Source organism: Oncorhynchus mykiss, unplaced genomic scaffold (genome assembly GCF_013265735.2).
Source record: "Oncorhynchus mykiss isolate Arlee unplaced genomic scaffold, USDA_OmykA_1.1 un_scaffold_121, whole genome shotgun sequence".
Classification (NCBI taxonomy): domain Eukaryota; kingdom Metazoa; phylum Chordata; class Actinopteri; order Salmoniformes; family Salmonidae; genus Oncorhynchus; species Oncorhynchus mykiss.
In genome coordinates this window covers 248,004-269,600 of record NW_023493662.1, presented here as the reverse complement: position 1 = coordinate 269,600, position 21,597 = coordinate 248,004, and the positions used below count along the sequence as shown (strand labels likewise).

Here is a 21,597-nt window from a genome sequence, read left to right as displayed (position 1 = left end):
TCCTCAGTCCTTATCTGTGGTACTGTATATTAACTATATACCACACCTCCTCAGTCTTTATCTGTGGTACTGTATATTAACTATATACCACACCTCCTCAGTCCTTATCTGTGGTACTGTATATTAACTATATACCACACCTCCTCAGTCCTTATCTGTGGTACTGTATATTAACTATATACCACACCTCCTCAGTCCTTATCTGTGGTACTGTATATTAACTATATACCACACCTCCTCAGTCCTTATCTATGGTACTGTATATTAACTATATACCACACCTCCTCAGTCCTTATCTGTGGTACTGTATATTAACTATGTACCACACCTCCTCAGTCCTTATCTGTGGTACTGTATATTAATTATATACCACACCTCCTCAGGCCTTATTGATTAATTACAACACATAGGTGTATTATAAGGCATTATAAAGGTCATTAAAATAATGATACACACATACTTCATAGAAACTGTTACCCTTCATATATTCTAACAACTCACATTTTAAGATTCATTATGTCATTTGTTCCATGTTAAGGGCTCTAACCTTGGAACAAAACCATTATTTCTCCCTCTTGCTGTTGCATGCAGTTCCTCTCTCTCTTCCTCCATTCCTCTAACCCCTCCCACCCTCTAACCCCAGCCCTCTGGCAGAACCAGGAAGTCCCTCCCCCTCCCACAAACTCTCTTCTGAGGAAACGAAACTGATCAGAGTCTCTGTGTCGTCTGTCTGTGTGACAGTGAACAACCGTCCAAATGGCTCATCAGGGAGTTCTGCTGGACCAGGACCAGTTCTGTTGTTCTGTCTGTCTGGATCTACTGAAGGAGCCGGTCACTATTCCCTGTGGACACAGTTACTGTAGGAGCTGTATTGAGGGCTGCTGGGATCAGGATGATCTGAAAGGGGTCTATAGCTGTCCTCAGTGCAGACATACCTTCACTACAAGGCCTATGCTGATGAAAAATAACATGTTGGCTGAGCTGGTGGAGAAACTGAGAAAGACAGGACTCCAGGCTGCTCCCTCTCCTGCTCTGTGCTATGCTGGATCTGGAGATGTGGCGTGTGATTTCTGCACTGGGACCAGAAAGCAGAAAGCCCTCATGTCCTGTCTGGCGTGTCTGGCCTCTTACTGTGAGACTCACCTCCAACCTCACTATGAATTTCCTGCTTTGAAGAAGCACAAGCTGGTCAAAGCCACGGCACAACTACAGGAGAAGATCTGCTCTCATCATGACAAACTGCTGGAGGTTTACTGTCGTACCGATCAGCAGTGTATCTGTTATCTGTGTACAATGGATGAACATAAAGGCCATGATACAGTGTCAGCTGCAGCAGAGAGGACTGAGACACAGGTAAGACCAGAACAACTTGTTGGTGACTGTCTGATAAACAAAGAATTAAAGATACAGTAGGAACTAAATCTGTTTGAATATGAGATCATTATATTATATACAATATGAAATGGATCCACAAATATGAACACAAACCTTGAGTATATTGAGTTTGCTACAAATGTATCACTATTTTCTAAAGTCAAACACTATTATCATTCTGAATGGCCTTTTATGAGTCCAAAGTTCAGTCTCAACCCCTTGATACATGTAGGCCTACCATAAAAACTATAATCATTCACATAGCAGCATAATATCATATTGTAAAGGGACTTCCTCAGGATTGTAGACCTTCCTCTCTATGGGTCCTATGTCACATTACTATACTATTGATCTACTGGACTAATAAAGCTTGATAGCTCATTGAATAGTGATTCTCCACAGAAGCAGCTGGGGATGAGTCAGCAGAAGGTCCAGCACAGATTCCAGGAGAGAGAGAAGGAGCTGAAGGAGCTCCAACAGGCTGTGGAGTCTTTCAAGGTGAGTATTGTTGACCAGAGGAGACACACCATTTCACTTCTCTCCTCCAGTCAGAGAGAGAGAGAGAGAGCGAGAGGGGACCCTATCCAATCCCACTGACCTCACTGTTGGGAACAGGCTGTCTGGACCCCTTTCAGAGAATGGATGGGGGAGGGTCTATTAGAAGTTAGTAGGACTCTTTTATTTTCTCAGAAGTTCTGAGTTAGGTAGGAGGATTTAGAGTGGTGTAAACCGTGATTGAACACACTCCAGAACAGTAGGTGGCGCTATGCACCTTTAACGTTGGTTTGAGGACCTCCATTATATCATAGAAGAAGAAGTTGGTCTGTGAGGGTTTTGTTGTTCCTGAGGAGGGCTACTATTCTTTTCTCTTTTGGTTTTCAAGTATTTTCAGAATGTATTAAAGCCAAAGCTAAAGCTTCCCTAAACAATTCAATATATCAGTCAATATATTTTCTCTGTGATTTATTTTCTCTCCGTCAACCGTTCCATCGCATCTTAACCGTCTTACCGGGCGGGCACTAGGACCCGGGGGAGGCTGCTGCTGCAGAGGCTGCTGCACCGCTCGTGACTGTCAGTCCTCCTTGTAGCTCATTGGTTAAGCTGTGGCTCGAGACTGTTAACGGACAGGAAACGGCTCTGACAGGACACATTCATGTCGAGGCAGTGATGTGAATGTGTGGTAAGTTAGAATAGAGAGAGAGAGTTTTCACTACTATAGACTTTGGTCATAATCAAAGCTTTGTTAACCAATAGGTTTTTATGTGAGGCTGCCTGTAAGTTACAGTGTAACAGACGTTACTAACGGTAACGGTGTCTTTTAAATTCGACATAAGTTATGTGGCGATGATATCTAGTTAACGTTGTATTTAATGTAGTGTAATGACCTGACTAGATCATAAAGGAACAATTGTCCAGACAGAGGATTGAGTTACGAATTGACGGTTTATTAGCAACTTTACACAGGCTACTGTTTGGCCTTAGCTCACGCCAAATAAATGAAAGATACCCCACAAGCCAATCGGGACCTTCTCTTGTGAAGCCCAGACGTAAGAGAGAGAACAAAGGCTGAACCTTAACTTCCAATGCCCCGCCCCCTCCACGCCACTCCGCCAACCACCAGGATGCCCGGCATCAGAACATCCCAGGCATTCCTGTGATTGGCAGATAGCAGGTTGATTGGCATGTCGGACCCCGCGAACACTGGGAACTGGTAAGTACAACACAACCACCTACTAGCCGAACACATAACACACAGCTGTCTGTGCGGGTCGCTACAGTAGTTTTACTATCTGTGCCAGGCTATAAATGACACAGATAATATCTAGTTAACGTTGTATTTAATGTAGTTTTACTATCTGTGCCAGGCTATAAATGACACAGATAATATCTAGTTAACGTTGTATTGAATGTAGTTTTACTATCTGTGCCAGGCTATAAATGACACAGATAATATCTAGTTAACGTTGTATTTAATGTAGTTTTACTATCTGTGCCAGGCTATAAATGACACAGATAATATCTTGTTAATGTTGTATTTAATTAATCACAATAAATTGCAAAATTTGGAAAAAATCTTAGTTTATCTTTGATAATATCTTTGTCAAACATGAGATGACACAAACACACAGAGACAGTGTTGTGGCAAAGCTACCAGGAAACTATCAATCATGGGAACATTGCTCAGGTTTGAACATCTGACCATGCTGGTGATATTGCAGAGAGAAGGGAGTATCTGAGGAGAATTGTTGTGGTCACATCAATGTTAGGAAGACAGGGACTCTCTTTCCGTGCCAATGATGAATCTAGTGAAAACACAAATAGAGGGAACTCTCAATAGTAAAACTAAAATAAAACTCAAACAACTTCCTAGATACATCATGCTGAACTGAGTTTACCAAGAACTACGGTATTGATGACAAAACAGAAGACATGTTGGTGGACAGAAACTTTCTTGCCCGGAAAAGAGAGACTGGACGTCCTCCCAAAGATATGCTTGTTGTGGATGACTTCCTGAATGATGATATGATATGATATATACAATTCTTCCTAGGTTTTGGCCTTTCTAGGGAGTTTTTCCTAGCCACCGTGCTTCTACACCTGCATTGCTTGCTGTCTGGGGTTTTAGGCTGGGTTTCTGTACAGCACTTTGAGATATCAGCTGATGTACGAAGGGCTATATGAATACATTTGATTTGATTTGACCAAGAGGTGTTCTGTACCTGTCTGTCCAGGAGGGAGGAGAGTAGAGCAGGACCAAGAGGTGTTCTGTACCTGTCTGTCCAGGAGGGAGGAGAGTAGAGCAGGACCAAGAGGTGTTCTGTACCTGTCTGTCCAGGAGGGAGGAGAGTAGAGCAGGACCAAGAGGTGTTCTGTACCTGTCTGTCCAGGAGGGAGGAGAGTAGAGCAGGACCAAGAGGTGTTCTGTACCTGTCTGTCCAGGAGGGAGGAGAGTAGAGCAGGACCAAGAGGTGTTCTGTACCTGTCTGTCCAGGAGGGAGGAGAGTAGAGCAGGACCAAGAGGTGTTCTGTACCTGTCTGTCCAGGAGGGAGGAGAGTAGAGCAGGACCAAGAGGTGTTCTGTACCTGTCTGTCCAGGAGGGAGGAGAGTAGAGCAGGACCAAGAGGTGTTCTGTACCTGTCTGTCCAGGAGGGAGGACAAGTCCTGGTGGACCTGGAGAGCAGGGTGGCGGAGGTCTGACTCAATGAGGTGTAGAGAGACTACTGAACCTACTCTCTCTCTCTCTCTCTCTCTCTCTCTCTCTCTCTCTCTCTCTCTGTCTCTCTGTCTCTCTGTCTCTCTCTGTCTCTCTCTGTCTCTCTCTGTCTCTCTCTGTCTCTCTCTCTCTCTCTCTCTCTCTCTCCAGCGCTCTGCACAGTCAGCAGTGGAGGACAGTGATCAGATCTTTACTGAGCTGATCCGCTCCATTGAGAGAAGGAGCTCTGAGGTGAAGGAGCTGATCAGAGCCCAAGAGAAGGCTCAAGTGAGTCAAGTTGAAGGACTCCTGGAGCAACTGAAGCAGGAGATAGCTGAGCTGAGGAAGAGAAGCACTGAGCTGGAGCAGCTCTCACACACAGAGGATCACATCCATTTCCTCCAGGTAACTACACTGTCTTGTTACATGTGATATGAAATTAACTTAAGGTGAAACTATTCATCTCAATCTTTATGTTGTCCTGTCTGTCTCTCTGTCCGTCCATCTCTCCCTCTCTCTCTGTCCGTCCCTCTCTCTCTCTGTCCGTCTCTCTCTCTCTGTCCGTCTCTCTCTCTCTGTCCGTCTCTCTCTGTCCGTCCCTCTCTCTCTCTCTCTGTCCATCCCTCTATCTCTCTGTCCGTCCCTCTCTCCCTCTCTCTCTCTGTCCGTCTCTCTCTCTCTGTCCGTCTCTCTCTGTCCGTCCCTCTCTATCTCTGTCTGTCCCTCTCTCTCTGTCTTTCCCTCTCTCTCTGTCTTTCCCTCTCTCTCTGTCCGTCTCTCTCTCTCTGTCCATCCCTCTCTCTCCCTGTCTGTCCCGCTCTCTCTCTGACCGTCCATCTCTCTTTGTCCGTCCCTCTCTCTCTCTCTCTCTCTCTCTGTCCATCCCTCTCTCTCCCTGTCTGTCCCGCTCTCTCTCTGACCGTCCATCTCTCTTTGTCCGTCCCTCTCTCTCTGTCCGTCCCTCTCTCCCTCTCTCTCTGTCCGTCCCTCTCTCTCTCTCTCTCTCTGTCCGTCCCTCTCTCTCTCTCTCTCTCTGTCCGTCCCTCTCTCTCTCTCTCTCTCTGTCCGTCCCTCTCTCTCTCTCTCTCTGTCCCTCTCTCTCTCTCTCTCTGTCCGTCCCTCTCTCTCTCTCTGTCCGTCCCTCTCTCTCTGTCCGTCCCTCTCTCTCTGTCCGTCCGTCCCTCTCTCTCTCTCTCTGTCCGTCCCTCTCTCTCTGGCCGTCCCTCTCTCTCTCTCTGTCCGCCCCTCTCTCTCTCTCTCTGTCCGTCTCTCTCTCTCTGTCCGTCCCTCTCTCTCTCTCTCTGTCCGACCGTCCCTCTCTCTCTCTGTCTCCGTTTGTCCCTCTCTCTCTGTCCGTCCCTCTCTCTTTCTCTCTGTCCGTCCGTCCCTCTCTCTGTCTGTCCCTCTCTCTCTCTCTCTCTCTCTCTCCGTCCCTCTCTCTCTCTCTCTCTCTCTCTCTCTCCGTCCCTCTCTCTCTCTCTCTCTCTCCGTCCCTCTCTCTCTCTCTCTGTCTGTCCCTCTCTCTCTCTCTCTCTCTCTCTCTCTCTCTCTCTCTCTCTCTCTCTCTCTGTCCCTCTCTCTCTCTCTCTCTCTGTCCGTGCCTCTCTCTCTCTCTGTCCCTCTCTCTCGCTATATCTGTCACTCCCTCTCTCTCCCTCTGTCCCTCCCTCTCTCTGTCCCTCCCTCTCTCCCCCTCTGTCCCTCCCTCTCTCTCCCTCTCTCCCTCAAACTCTCTTTCAGTCCCTTGCTCTCTCTCAGCCCCTCTCTGTGTCTCTCTCTCTGTCCAGAGTTATCAGTCTCTCTCTCTCTCTCCCTCTCTCTCTCCAGAGTTATCAGTCTCTCTCTCTCTCTGTCTCTCTCTCTCTCTCCAGAGTTATCAGTCTCTCTCTCTCTCTCTCTCTCTCTCTCTCTCCAGAGGTATCAGTCTCTCTCTCTCTCTCTCTCTCTCTCTCCAGAGTTATCAGTCTCTCTCTCTCTCTGTCTCTCTCTCTCTCTCTCTCCAGAGTTATCAGTCTCTCTCTCTCTCTCTCTCTGTCCAGAGTTATCAGTCTCTCTCTCTCTCTCCCTCTCTCTCTCCAGAGTTATCAGTCTCTCTCTCTCTCTCTCTCTCTCTCTCTCTCTCCAGAGGTATCAGTCTCTCTCTCTCTCTCTCTCTCTCCAGAGGTATCAGTCTCTCTCTCTCTCTCTCTCTCTCCAGAGTTATCAGTCTCTCTCTCTCTCTGTCTCTCTCTCTCTCTCTCCAGAGTTATCAGTCTCTCTCTCTCTCTCTCTGTCCAGAGTTATCAGTCTCTCTCTCTCTCTCTCTCCAGAGTTATCAGTCTCTCTCTCTCTCTCTCTCCAGAGTTATCAGTCTCTCTCTCTCTCTCTCTCCAGAGTTATCAGTCTCTCTCTCTCTCTCTAGAGGTATCAGTCTCTCTCTCTCTCTCTCTCTCTCCAGAGTTATCAGTCTCTCTCTCTCTCTCTCTCTCTCCAGAGGTATCAGTCTCTCTCTCTCTCTCTCTCCAGAGTTATCAGTCTCTCTCCCTCCCTCTCTCTGTCCAGAGTTATCAGTCTCTCTCTCTCTCTCTCCAGAGTTATCAGTCTCTCTCTCTCTCTCTCTCTCTCTCCAGTTATCAGTCTCTCTCTCTCTCTCTCTCTCTCCAGAGTTATCAGTCTCTCTCCAGTATCAGTGTATCTTCAGACTTACCCAGCATCGTTGTCCGTCCTCTTCAGTACTTTGGAGATGTGAGTAAGACTGTGTCTGAACTGAGAGAGAAACTAGAAGACTTCCTTAAAGGAGAATGGACCAAGATCTCCACTACAGGTGTGTTGAAAACAATAAGAACATCAACTTTAGACCATTGAAAGTTCCCTACTAGTCATATACATGTGGAATATGGTCTGATGATAACATTCCCTCTCTCTGTCAATGTGTTTGTGTGTCTGTAGTGAATATAGTGGATGTTGTACTGCCTCCAGAGCCCAAGACCAGAGAACAGTTGTTACAATGTGAGTCTCTATATTGTGAAGTAACTAACAGTCTCTTTTTACTGACACTCCTAACAATCCCTCTAGAAATATATAGCAATAGTAGATCTAATCAAAGACTGGGTATCTGACTCCTCATATTTCTCTGATTTGATCTCTGCTGTGCTCTAATCAAAGACAGGGTAGATACAGTATCTGACTTAACTTATTGTTCTGACTCCCCTCATTGGTCTCTGCTCTTCTCCCAGATTCCTGTCAGCTCACACTGGACCCAAACACAGCATACACACACCTCTCTCTGTCTGAAGGGAACAGAAAGGTGACCGATACACGCAAATTCCAACCATATCCTGTCCATCCAGACAGATTCACCAACTGGTACCAGGTTCTGTGTAGAGAGGGTCTGTCTGGACGCTGTTACTGGGAGGTGGAGAGGACTGGTTATGTTGTTACAGCAGTCTCATATAAAGACATCAGCAGAACAGAGAGAGGTAATGATGGTGGATTTGGAAACAATAACAAGTCCTGGAGTTTAAAGTGCTATAGAGGTGGTTATTGGTTCAGACACAATAATGTTGAGACTAAAGTATCAGGCCCTCAGTCCTCCAGAGTAGGAGTGTACCTGGATCACAAGGCAGGTACTCTGTCCTTCTACAGTGTCTCTGACACAATGACCCTCCTCCACAGAGTCCAGACCACATTCACTCAGCCCCTCTATCCTGGGTTTTGTCTCAATGGTACTGCTGAGCTGGTTAAACTGTAGTAGGGTCCACATAGATACTAGTCATGCTGGTGTAGTCTATAGCTGAGCTGGTTAAACTGTAGTAGGGTCCACATAGATACTAGTCATGCTGGTGTAGTCTATAGCTGAGCTGGTTAAACTGTAGTAGGGTCCACATAGATACTAGTCATGCTGGTGTAGTCTATAGCTGAGCTGGTTAAACTGTAGTAGGGTCCACATAGATACTAGTCATGCTGGTGTAGTCTATAGCTGAGCTGGTTAAACTGTAGTAGGGTCCACATAGATACTAGTCATGCTGGTGTAGTCTATAGCTGAGCTGGTTAAACTGTAGTAGGGTCCACATAGATACTAGTCATGCTGGTGTAGTCTATAGCTGAGCTGGTTAAACTGTAGTAGGGTCCACATAGATACTAGTCATGCTGGTGTAGTCTATAGCTGAGCTGGTTAAACTGTAGTAGGGTCCACATAGATACTAGTCATGCTGGTGTAGTCTATAGCTGAGCTGGTTAAACTGTAGTAGGGTCCACATAGATACTAGTCATGCTGGTGTAGTCTATAGCTGAGCTGGTTAAACTGTAGTAGGGTCCACATAGATACTAGTCATGCTGGTGTAGTCTATAGCTGAGCTGGTTAAACTGAAGTAGGGTCCACATAGATACTAGTCATGCTGGTGTAGTCTATAGCTGAGCTGGTTAAACTGTAGTAGGGTCCACATAGATACTAGTCATGCTGGTGTAGTCTATAGCTGAGCTGGTTAAACTGTAGTAGGGTCCACATAGATACTAGTCATGCTGGTGTAGTCTATAGCTGAGCTGGTTAAACTGTAGTAGGGTCCACATAGATACTAGTCATGCTGGTGTAGTCTATAGCTGAGCTGGTTAAACTGTAGTAGGGTCCACATAGATACTAGTCATGCTGGTGTAGTCTATAGCTGAGCTGGTTAAACTGTAGTAGGGTCCACATAGATACTAGTCATGCTGGTGTAGTCTATAGCTGAGCTGGTTAAACTGTAAACTGATTTGTTATTAATTAAAATTCAATACAATGTTTTAATCTTGTACATTTCCATGAATCATGATGTCTGGTGTTGATGTATATTGGTTGTCATTCAGAACCATTGATATGTTTTCTCCGTTGGTTCTCTGTCTCTATGTAATTCTCCTCAGTATCATTGATCAGCTTGTTGGCTCGGTCCTAATTGATGTGTTCTCTGTCACCTGGAGCTGCATGGAAAATGGTCCAGGAACTAAAGGACAATTCAGGACTAGTCAGCCCACTGCAAGCTGGTATCACTTACTTTCTACTAAACTATATGGTCTGGTTTCCCAGACACAGATGAATCCTAGTCCTGGACTAAACAGTATGTTCAATGTAGATGTCCAGGAAACCGGCCCTAAATGTGTCATCTTTCATCCTCCCATACTGCTCAGTCCAGCAACATTAAACCTGTCCAGCAGGTGGTGCTGTTGACCAAACAATAAAACCAGCAGATATCTTGACTTGCCACTCAGTATATCAGTAATGTTCAGAATAGTACTTTAATATCATTGGAGATTGATGGTCTTTTTAATCCACTATCCAGAGTCAGGAACAGATGAAGTTAGGTCTGCTACTGTTCAGTGATTAAATATGATTTATGGTGATGGGAAATAATAAAAAACACTCAACTTCATCTAGTAATAGTTTTCCTTTGTTATTTATTCCAAGGTGTGTCTTTAACTTGTAAATGTATTGTGTGGAGGTGAGCTAGTGGTGTGGCTGATAGAATAGAATGAAAAGGGAGGAGGGGAGGAAGAGGGGAGGAGTGAAGGGCTGTTCAAGAAACCAGATGAGGAAGAGGAAGATGTTCAGGGGAATTACTGTCTCTGTTCCAAATGGTTCCCTATTCCCTACGAAGTGCACTACGGTGCTTCTGACCAGGTCTAAAGTAGTGTTCTACATAGGGAATAGGGTGTAGATTTATTACAATATCATGCTTTAGTGTTTGGCACAAAATATATTAGATCTCCACCCCCCCACTTCCTGTCTGTCATCCCCCAGTTCTGTTAAGACTTCCTCTCATTGAACTGGGCCTCATTCTAAATGGTCACTTTGTATTGATAGTCCATACTGGTCTTTACTGTGGTTCTACATACAGTATCTGTATTGATAGTCCATACTGGTCTTTACTATGGTTCTACATACAGTATCTGTATTGATAGTCCATACTGGTCTTTACTATGGTTCTATATACAGTATCTGTATTGATAGTCCATACTGGTCTTTACTATGGTTCTATATACAGTACCTGTATTGATAGTCCATACTGGTCTTTACTGTGGTTCTACATACAGTATCTGTATTGATAGTCCATACTGGTCTTTACTATGGTTCTACATACAGTATCTGTATTGATTGTCCATACTGGTCTTTACTATGGTTCTACATACAGTACCTGTATTGATAGTCCATACTGGTCTTTATTATGGTTCTACATACAGTATCTGTATTGATAGTCCATACTGGTCTTTACTATGGTTCTACATACAGTATCTGTATTGATAGTCCATACTGGTCTTTACTATGGTTCTACATACAGTATCTGTATTGATTGTCCATACTGGTCTTTACTATGGTTCTACATACAGTATCTGTATTGATAGTCCATACTGGTCTTTACTATGGTTCTACATACAGTATCTGTATTGATAGTTCATACTGGTCTTTACTATGGTTCTACTACAGTATCTGTATTGATAGTCCATACTGGTCTTTACTATGGTTCTACTACAGTATCTGTATTGATAGTCCATACTGGTCTTTACTATGGTTCTACTACAGTATCTGTATTGATAGTCCATACTGGTCTTTACTATGGTTCTACTACAGTATCTGTATTGATAGTCCATACTGGTCTTTACTATGGTTCTACATACAGTATCTGTATTGATTGTCCATACTGGTCTTTACTATGGTTCTACATACAGTACCTGTATTGATAGTCCATACTGGTCTTTACTATGGTTCTACATACAGTACCTGTATTGATAGTCCATACTGGTCTTTACTATGGTTCTACATACAGTACCTGTATTGATAGTCCATACTGGTCTTTACTATGGTTCTACATACAGTATCTGTATTGATAGTCCATACTGGTCTTTACTATGGTTCTACATACAGTACCTGTATTGATAGTCCATACTGGTCTTTACTATGGTTCTACATACAGTATCTGTATTGGTAGTCCATACTGGTCTTTACTCTGGTTCTACATACAGTACCTGTATTGATAGTCCATACTGGTCTTTACTCTGGTTCTACATACGGTACCTGTATAGATTTTCATACCAGTGTTTAAACCTACAATATGGCCTTATAAATCAGTGTATATCAGTGTTTAAACCTACGCAAGGTAGATGACCACCAGCCAACAGCGCTGTAGAGATCACAATGATGTGTTAGACGTTTCTGATTTGTAAAGAACCTGAGGGCTGCTTGATACACTGAATCAAGTGCTCTCAGGGTCTTGGCTAAGGCCTGCATATATATAACATCACTAAAATCTAAAACCGCCAGTAATGTACATTATACCAGCTCCTTCCTGGCCTGCAGAGAAAAACAAGCCTCATGCCAGTAATGTACATCATACCAGCTCCTTCCTGGCCTCCAGAGAAAAACAAGCCTGATGCCAGTAATGTACATCATACCAGCTCCTTCCTGGCCTCCAGAGAAAAACCAGCCTGATGCCAGTAATGTACATCGTACCAGCTCCTTCCTGGTCTCCAGAGAAAATCAAGCCCGATGCCAGTAATGTACATCATACCAGCTCCTTCCTGGCCTCCAGAGAAATACAAGCCTGATGCCAGTAATGTACATCATACCAGCTCCTTCCTGGCCTCCAGAGAAAAACAAGCCTGATGCCAGTAATGTGCATCATACCAGCTCCTTCCTGGCCTCCAGAGAAAAACAAGCCTGATGCCAGTAATGTACATCATACCAGCTCCTTCCTGGCCTCCAGAGAAAAACAAGCCTGATGCCAGTAATGTACATCGTACCAGCTCCTTCCTGGTCTCCAGAGAAAATCAAGCCCGATGCCAGTAATGTACATCATACCAGCTCCTTCCTGGCCTCCAGAGAAATACAAGCCTGATGCCAGTAATGTACATCATACCAGCTCCTTCCTGGCCTCCAGAGAACAACAAGCCTGATGCCAGTAATGTACATCATACCAGCTCCTTCCTGGCCTCCTTATGCCAGTAATGTACATCATACCAGCTCCTTCCTGGCATCCAGAGAAAAACAAGCCTCATGCCAGTAATGTACATCGTACCAGCTCCTTCCTGGCCTCCAGAGAAAAACAAGCCTGATGCCAGTAATGTACATCATACCAGCTCCTTCCTGGCCTCCAGAGAAAAACCAGCCTGATGCCAGTAATGTACATCATACCAGCTCCTTCCTGGCCTCCAGAGAAAAACAAGCTTGATGCCAGTAATGTACATCATACCAGCTCCTTCCTGGCCTCCAGAGAAAAACAAACTTGATGCCAGTAATGTACATCATACCAGCTCCTTCCTGGCCTCCAGAGAAAAACAAGCCTGATGCCACTAATGTACATCATACCAGCTCCTTCCTGGCCTCCAGAGAACAACAAGCCTGATGCCAGTAATGTACATCATACCAGCTCCTTCCTGGCCTCCAGAGAAAAACAAGCCTGATGCCAGTAATGTACATCATACCAGCTCCTTCCTGGCCTCCAGAGAAACACAAGCCTGATGCCAGTAATGTACATCATACCAGCTCCTTCCTGGCCTCCAGAGAAAAACAAGCCTCATGCCGGTAATAAAAACCTATTTTCAGCTTGAGCTTCCTGATCAAGTTCTCCACATGAACAGTGAAGCTCAGCTTGTCATCAACCCACTCACCCAAATAGTTGTACACTTTGACTTGCTGTATAGTATGTCCAGCCATTGTAGCAATGACATGATTAGTAACATGCCTGGCATCTGAAATTCAGAACCAGCTTCAAATCATTCAGATTCAGTTGTATGATGTTAAATGCTCTTTGGGCATTTTCAAAAGATAAAGATAACCTACTACCACTTGAATACAGAACAGTATCATCTGCATAAAAATGAACATCCACTGTTTCATTAAGATCCCCAGTGTTGTTGATATACAAAAGGAACAACATTGGTCCCAAAATAGAACCTTGTGGGACACCTGAGCACACCTCTATGGACTCAGATTTACAACCATCCACCATTACACATTGTGTATGATTTGATTGGTTAATAAATTACCTAATCTAGATCATGACCTGTAATTACACAACATTTTAACCTTTACACTAACACAGCATGGTCCACGGTGTCAAAAGCCTTTGACAAATCAATAAAGACAGACACACTTCTTTTCAAGAGCACAGTGGATGTCATGTAAAACCCTCCATGTTGCTGAAACAGTGCTGTGGCCAGACCTAAAGCCTGACTGCATCCATGTAAAACCCTCCATGTTGCTGAAACAGTGCTGTGGCCAGACCTAAAGCCTGACTGCATCCATGTAAAACCCTCCATGTTGCTGAAACAGTGCTGTGTCCAGACCTAAAGCCTGACTGCATCCATGTAAAACCCTCCATGTTGCTGAAACAGTGCTGTGGCCAGACCTAAAGCCTGACTGCATCCATGTAAAACCGTCCATGTTGCTGAAACAGTGCTGTGGCCAGACCTAAAGCCTGACTGCATTAAAGAAGTTGTTTTCTCTGAGGCCTTCAGCTGCCTACTAACTAAGGACTCCAGGACTCCAGGACCTACTAACTAAGGACTCCAGGACTCCAGAACCTACTAACGAAGGACTCCAGGACTCCAGGACCTACTAACGAAGGACTCCAGGACTCCAGGACCTACTAACGAAGGACTCCAGGACCTACTAATTAAGGACTCCAGGACCTACTAACTAAGGACTCCAGGACCTACTAACTAAGGACTCCAGGACCTACTAACGAAGGACTCCAGGACCTACTAACGAAGGACTCCAGGACCTACTAACGAAGGACTCCAGGGCCTACTAACTAATGACTCCAGGACCTACTAACTAAGGACTCCAGGACTCCAGGACCTTCTAACTAAGGACTCCAGGACCTTCTAACTAAGGACTCCAGGACCTACTAACTAAGGACTCCAGGACCTTCTAACTAAGGACTCCAGGACTCCAGGACCTTCTAACTAAGGACTCCAGGACCTTCTAACTAAGGACTCCAGGACCTACTAAGGACTCCAGGACCTTCTAACTAAGGACTCCAGGACCTTCTAACTAAGGACTCCAGGACCTACTAACTAAGGACTCCAGGACTCCAGGACCTACTAACTAAGGACTCCAGGACTCCAGGACCTTTGACAGAACAGACGGTTTTGATACACTTTTGATATGGGTCGATAGTTGTCAAGCAGCGAAGGATCTCCACCTTTCAGGAGAGGCAGTACAAAAGCAGATTTCCATAACTTGGGGATTTCCTGAACGTCAAGCGTGAGGTTAGAAATATAGGGGGGAGCAATGATGTCAGCAGCAGGTGTAGGAAGCAGGGGTCTAGTTCATCAGGGACAGGGGATTCTGTTCTATCAATTTATTTCAGGGCTTTACACACTTCTGAAACAGAAGGATGAGAAGGAGAACCTGGTGAAGGAGAGCACAGGGGTGTCAGGGATGAGAAGGATAACCTGGTGAAAGAGAGCCTGGTGAAGGAGAGCACAGGGGTGTCAGGGATGAGAAGGTAAATTCATAGGGGGCTCATTTAGACCTTTTCAAATAAACTGCCTGCATCTATAAAATGCTGATTCAATGCCTTCAGAATGGAGGTTCTCTCAGTTACTACCTTGTGTCGACCAACAATAGTTTGGGAAGCTGTGAATCTTCTTTTCACTCCAAACCTTTCACTACTTGTCAGAATGTGGAGGGATTATTTAAATGATCTGAAGTAGATTTCAGGTAGTGGTCTGCTTTCACTTTTCAGATCAAAGCCACACCCATATTTCAGACGTTTAAAAGCCATCCAATCATCTGCTGAACCAGACCCTCTTGCTTTATCCCACATAGCATTTAGTTCCCTTATGATTGTAGTACGTTCCTCAGTAAACCAGGGATTCTCTCTGCCCTTCATCCTGAATTTATTTAAAGGGGCCTATTGCGTACATCCTGGAAAGCATTGTGGAAGTTAGAAAAGGCTAATTCAACATCAGGGATTAATTCCATTCTATTCCATTTCATTCTGGAAACATCATGTAAAAAACCTGGAATATCAAACAGCTTCTGGTTTCTTTTCGTAATGACACGTGGAGGATGTTTAGGAATTTGACCATCTCTCACACAGACAATAGCACAGTGATCACTTATGTCATTTGCATAAATACCAGAAGCATTAAAACAAAATCAATCAAAGAGGATTTCAGAGGAGACTTTATATTCAACCTCGTTACACTGTTGACAATCTGAGTGAGATTATAGGTATTGTATAGAATTTAGAGTTGATCAGAGCTAGATGTTAACCAGTCCTGATTCAGATCACCTATCAGGACAAACTCAACCATATTTAAACAGGAGCAGATGGTCTATAACAACAAGATACAACCATATTTAAACAGGAGTAGATGGTCTATAACAACAAGATACAACCATATTTAAACAGGAGTAGATGGTCTATAACAACAAGATACAACCATATTTAAACAGGAGCAGATGGTCCATAACAACAAGATACAACCATATTTAAACAGGAGCCAAGGTTAAGGTTCAAACACAGATATTCAACTTGCTGAGGTTGAGTAGAAGTCAGACCGCTGAGAACTTGTGTTTTACGTAAACAGCAACACCACCACCCTTAGATTGACCACCTGCACCAAAAACATTCTAACTATTGTTGCCAATATTTTTGTCTTTAATAGATTTTTGGAGCCAGGTTTCAGAAAGCATAAACACATCAGGTTGGTGTTGGGGAATAATCAGAATTGGGTGGTAACATAGGTAAGATGTTTTATATTAATCATATGCTTATGAGTTATTTCTCATAAGAATGTATTTTGTTGTACTATAGTGGTGGCCATTGGCAGTTATCTGGTCTATGTAAAGACTAAGTTGCATAGGCCGCAGAGAGGGGAGAGGTCAAGGTGTCATCATGTGTAAACATATCTTTTGCTCCACTGTGTCTGTGTGCCAGTCACTCCCTACTTTTCCCATCGGGGAGAGGAGGATGGCAGTGTCTGGAATCATTCTATGCTCCCCGTGAGCTTGTCCAGGATTGGTTGTATTTAGAATTGGTTGTATCTAAATGACAATTTGATATATGCCTGTTGATATGGAGGATTGGTTTATGGTTCTGGGTTTTAGTAAGGAGACAAAGCTGAACAATTTATTATGTCTATGCTGTCTGACTATGTGTGTTCTTTGCTATTAAAGGATCTCAGTTGCAATGTAGGGGGGCTCTCAGAGAATTCATTGATAGACACTGAATTGATCTGAGAGTCACAGGGTTGTGATAGAGCTCATATAATTAAAGATGGACTTTGATAACTAACTCTGACTTGTGTTGTGGTTTGCGCTCATGATTTGGTAAATACAGGAAATTTCCACGACATTGGGCAGGTTTTATCCACATAATCATACTTCAGCAGCAGACTTATTACATTCACATGCAGAAACTTCAGGCCGCTCTGACTACTTCATTGGACAGGGGGAAGAATGTCAGGACCTGGGTCAGATTGCACATTTCCAGACAGTAGAAGCAGCAAGATAATGGCCAGTCTAGATGGAGGGTTCCAACATGTGGATTTATAGACAGCACTTGAAGGACAATCCATAGTCACCAGAATCTTTAACGCCACAACATTCAGGAGATGTGGAAAGTCCAGAGACACGGTTCAGTACCAAGAAAACAGTCCTGACATGTCAGAGCAAGAGTCCCATTTCTCCCATGTTGTTTGGGAGAAATGTGCATAGATCTCACGTGCAAGCGTGTGGTTTCTCCCAAAACTCGAGGGAGAAACAGTCACATATTTCCTCATTCACAGAGCAACGGGCTCTAAAAGTATCTCCAACATTGTGAAAGCCAAGGATAGACAGCAGCAACATGAACAGCAGCAACATGAACAACAGCAACATGATCAGTGTCGTGGTGAATCATTTCAAAATATAACACTTACAAGAACTTGTGAATTCAATATAGGCTTTTAATACAAACATATCAGGCTAGATGGTCCGTGGAACACACCCTTTCCCAGCACTGGCTCTGTCTTTATACACACACAGTATATGAGTCCATTCCATATGTTAATGAAGTTACTTCCCTCAGGTCATCGGTCACCATTATCTTTCAGTCCAGACTTCCTGCTTGTTCATGCCTAATAACGCCTGAATCCGCTCTTGATTAGATTACAATGGTGGCAGGACCCTCTCGTGTCCTAAAATTAATATATGTCTATCTTACCCTAAGCACTTATGGCCTTTAACCTAAGCACTTATGTCCTTTACCTCTCTATCTAATCTTTATAATGGTGTCCTGCTCTTTCCATAATAGATAATATTTTTAAGTGTCACCTCCTCCTCTTTGCCCTAAGCCCTTATGCACAGTAAAGCACGTATGGCTTCGGCCATTATACTTATGTCTGTTTAATCTTTGGTTTCCTGTCCGCTTTCTGTTTGTGGTCTAATGTACACCTATCTTTGCTCAATAGTGTCATATCTGTCTCTATATGTAACAATAACTACAACAGCACTCAGAGACACAGGTCCTTACAGCCTCCAGACCTAGACTGTAGACCATCACATGAAGCACCCAGAGACACAGGTCCTTACAGCCTCCAGACCCAGACTGTAGACCCTCACATGAAGCACCCAGAGACACAGGTCCTTACAGCCTCCAGACCCAGACTGTAGACAATCACATGAAGCACCCAGAGACACAGGTCCTTACAGCCTCCAGACCCAGAATGTAGACCATCACATGAAGCACCCAGAGACACAGGTCCTTACAGCCTCCAGACCCAGACTGTAGACCATCACATGAAGCACCCAGAGACACAGGTCCTTACAGCCTCCAGGCCCAGACTGTATACCATCACATGAAGCACTCAGAGACACAGGTCCTTACAGAGCAGGAAGAAACACGACTGGATCTCACAGGATCCATTCACTCCTTCCCACAAGGGGGGGTAGGTTTATGACAGTCATAAATACCTCTTTCCCCCTTTTTCCTCTCTCTACCCTATTGATGTTACATTTGCAAATCCCTTGGTTAACATAGAGATTCTGGGAACATCAGAAGGTGGAGGGAAATGAACTATATTCTGGTAATCCGAACAATTGAACATATGCGGTGGTACTTAATGAATATGATGTCAGTTCGGTTGTCATCTGAGACATTCTCATCAATGAGAAGATGACATAAACTCTACAGTGGAAAGTCTACACATCAGAGTTATCGGATTCACATGGAATTAATGTTCAATTTAAATGTTTGAATATTAAATTATTCGTGATGGGATGAAATGTTATTCTAGCTTCTAAAATGTGAGATTTGGGTTTTCATAAGAATAGGGCTGCTCAATCAGTGGCCCACCCCTGTGGATGGGCTATAAAACTTTTCAAACACGCCCTCCTCTCCCTTCCTATATAAGCCCTTGACGACTATATAACCTCCTGTTCCAAAGATGTGAGGACGACGGTCCTATGTCAGAATGGTTCAGATAATAACTACAGAACGAAGCCAACATCAGCGTGAGCTTTGGTTGCAAATGGTATGAACTTTGAACTCTTATTCACTACAGAAGTGATACCTCCTAGCCGTTGAGTTAGCAACAGTAGCAGCAAACGCAGGTTAGGAAGGAACAGACAGAGTATCCCGTCTACCACACAACGACGTTACTACAACGTATTCAATTTACCAGCAGAGACATTCTTCAAAGGACACAGGACTCGGTTGGGCAACACGGTCTTCCATCTACCACCAACCTACCGAAGCGCAGCTCAGAGTAAATATTTATTGCATTTTCCTTTTCCAAATGGGCGGGAATTTAGAATGGATCAGATGCTGTATTTACGATAGCACAGCTTCTCCCTGTGTCCCTCAGTCTTCCCGCTCTTTCACTCAAACCCAGCCCCCCCGTTCTTTGTGTAACCAGTTGTCATATCTGTTCCGCCCACTAGGGACATTTTCCTTTATGACCTAATATGTAATCAAGGTATGATTCATTGTGTGTATGTGTGATTAGTTAGGTATTTAGTAAATAAATAATTAAACCCAATTTTGTATTGCTGATTCAAATTGTTAACCAGGGTTCGTGCAGATAACCAAGAATTAACAACTTTCAGATGAGACTGAATTAAGATGACGATTGATATTGACTGCTATTGATGTAAAATATTACTAGGTCTTTAAGAGTTTATTCGGAAGATAACAGCTCTATAAATATTATTTTGTGGTGCCCGACTCTCTAGTTAATTACATTTACATGATTAGCTCAATCAGGTAATATTAATTACGGAGAAATCATTTTATAGAATAGCATGTCATATCACTTAATCCGGCATAGCCTAAGACACGACAAGTTGATTAAGGACAGTGACATCAGAGCTATATACAATATAGGATATAAAAGATGGCATGTATAGAGGGGTTGAACTCTGTATATGGCTCAGAGGGAGGTCAATCACTTTGTACCTTGACCTTAACACTGATAGCAGCAACAACAACCACAACAGAGAAGTTGGCTGTGTCGACAGACAGACAGACAGACAGACAGACAGACAGACAGACAGACAGACAGACAGACAGACAGACAGACAGACAGACAGACAGACAGACAGACAGACAGACAGACAGACAGACAGACAGACAGGCAGACAGTTTACTATGACTGGATGAAGGGATGCAGTGTTGAATGCTTCCTTTAGGTCTCCTGGTCTCTTGGGATATAAACTGTGAATACAGAGAGAGAGTCCTAACCATTCAATCAATGTACACAACACAGTCATCATTAACACCATACTGAGTGGAGACTCTTACAATATAATACATTATAATATAATGACTATAATAGAATAAGGGTTTTGACATGAAAGCACAGCCAGATGGACTTTTTAGTCATTTAGCAGAAGTTCTTATCCAGAGCAACTTGCAGGAACAATTATGGTTCAGTGTCTTGTTCAATGGAACATAGACAGACAGAGGTTTCACCTAGTCAGCTCAGGGATTCAAACCAGCGACCTTTCAGTTACTGTCCCTAAACCACAAGGGAACATAGACAGAGGTTTCACCTAGTCCGCTCAGGGATTCAAACCAGCGACCTTTCAATTACTGTCCCTAAACCACAAGGGAACATAGACAGAGGTTTCACCTAGTCAGATCAGGGATTCAAACCAGCGACCTTTCAGTTACTGTCTCTATGCTCTAAACCACAAGGGAACATAGACAGACAGTCTCTAAACCACTAGGATTCCTGTCACCTTGACAGTGTGTCTCTGTACCTCTCAGTCTCTAAACCACTAGGATACCTGTCACCTTGACAGTGTGTCTCTGTACCTCTCAGTCTCTAAACCACTAGGATACCTGTCACCTTGACAGTGTGTCTCTCTACCTCTCAGCCTCTGAAGACACCCAGCCATGATCGTTTAGAGAATGAATGGACCAAGGCACAGCGTGACCACATGTTTAATGAAAATTAAACTCACCAAAACTGTGACACGTGAAGCCAATGTTGTGCTCACTATACATAAACAAGATCCCACACAAAAAAGGCTGCCTAAATATGATCCCCAATCAGAGACAACGATAGACAGCTGCCTCTGATTCGGAACCATACCAGGCCAACATAGAAATGCAAAAAACTAGAACTATGTTCATAACCCCGTCCACCTATAAGATGTGGGGGATCTGTGTGACTAAGAAGAGACGCAAAGAACTCTGATAGTAAAACGTCTTCTCTTTTTAGTCCTAGATATGTCTCTAACCCTGATCCTAGACCTGTCAGTAATAACCACACTGTAATGTAAAGTGTTCCATTCTAGGGTTACTGCTGAATGTAGTACCTCTAACCCTGACCCTAGACCTGTCAGTAATAACCACACTGTAATGTAAAGTGTTCCATTCTAGGGTTACTGCTGAATGTAGTACCTCTAACCCTGACCCTAGACCTGTCAGTAATAACCACACTGTAATGTAAAGTGTTCCATTCTAGGGTTACTGCTGAATGTAGTACCTCTAACCCTGACCCTAGACCTGTCAGTAATAACCACACTGTAATGTAAAGTATTACCTCATTCTCAATGATCAGTCAATACATACAGTATTCATTT

At 43.8% G+C, this 21,597-nt stretch overlaps 2 protein-coding genes across 2 annotated transcripts in view; both read left to right on the top strand.

The window, feature by feature from the left end:
• The window catches only part of LOC110516932 (E3 ubiquitin/ISG15 ligase TRIM25-like), a 538,607-nt gene that overhangs the window by 314,222 nt on the left and 202,788 nt on the right, over positions 1-21,597 (top strand). The window lies entirely within an intron of this gene.
• LOC110517700 (tripartite motif-containing protein 16) overlaps positions 704-21,597 on the top strand; it is a 33,177-nt gene continuing 12,283 nt past the window's right edge. The window contains exons 1-6 of the mRNA XM_036972230.1: positions 704-1,353; positions 1,777-1,872; positions 4,740-4,973; positions 7,212-7,371; positions 7,497-7,556; positions 7,784-8,348. Coding sequence (XP_036828125.1) covers positions 757-1,353; positions 1,777-1,872; positions 4,740-4,973; positions 7,212-7,371; positions 7,497-7,556; positions 7,784-8,298 — 1,662 coding nt within the window. The 5' untranslated portion in view covers positions 704-756 and the 3' untranslated portion in view covers positions 8,299-8,348. The remainder of the gene's footprint in view (positions 1,354-1,776; positions 1,873-4,739; positions 4,974-7,211; positions 7,372-7,496; positions 7,557-7,783; positions 8,349-21,597) is intronic.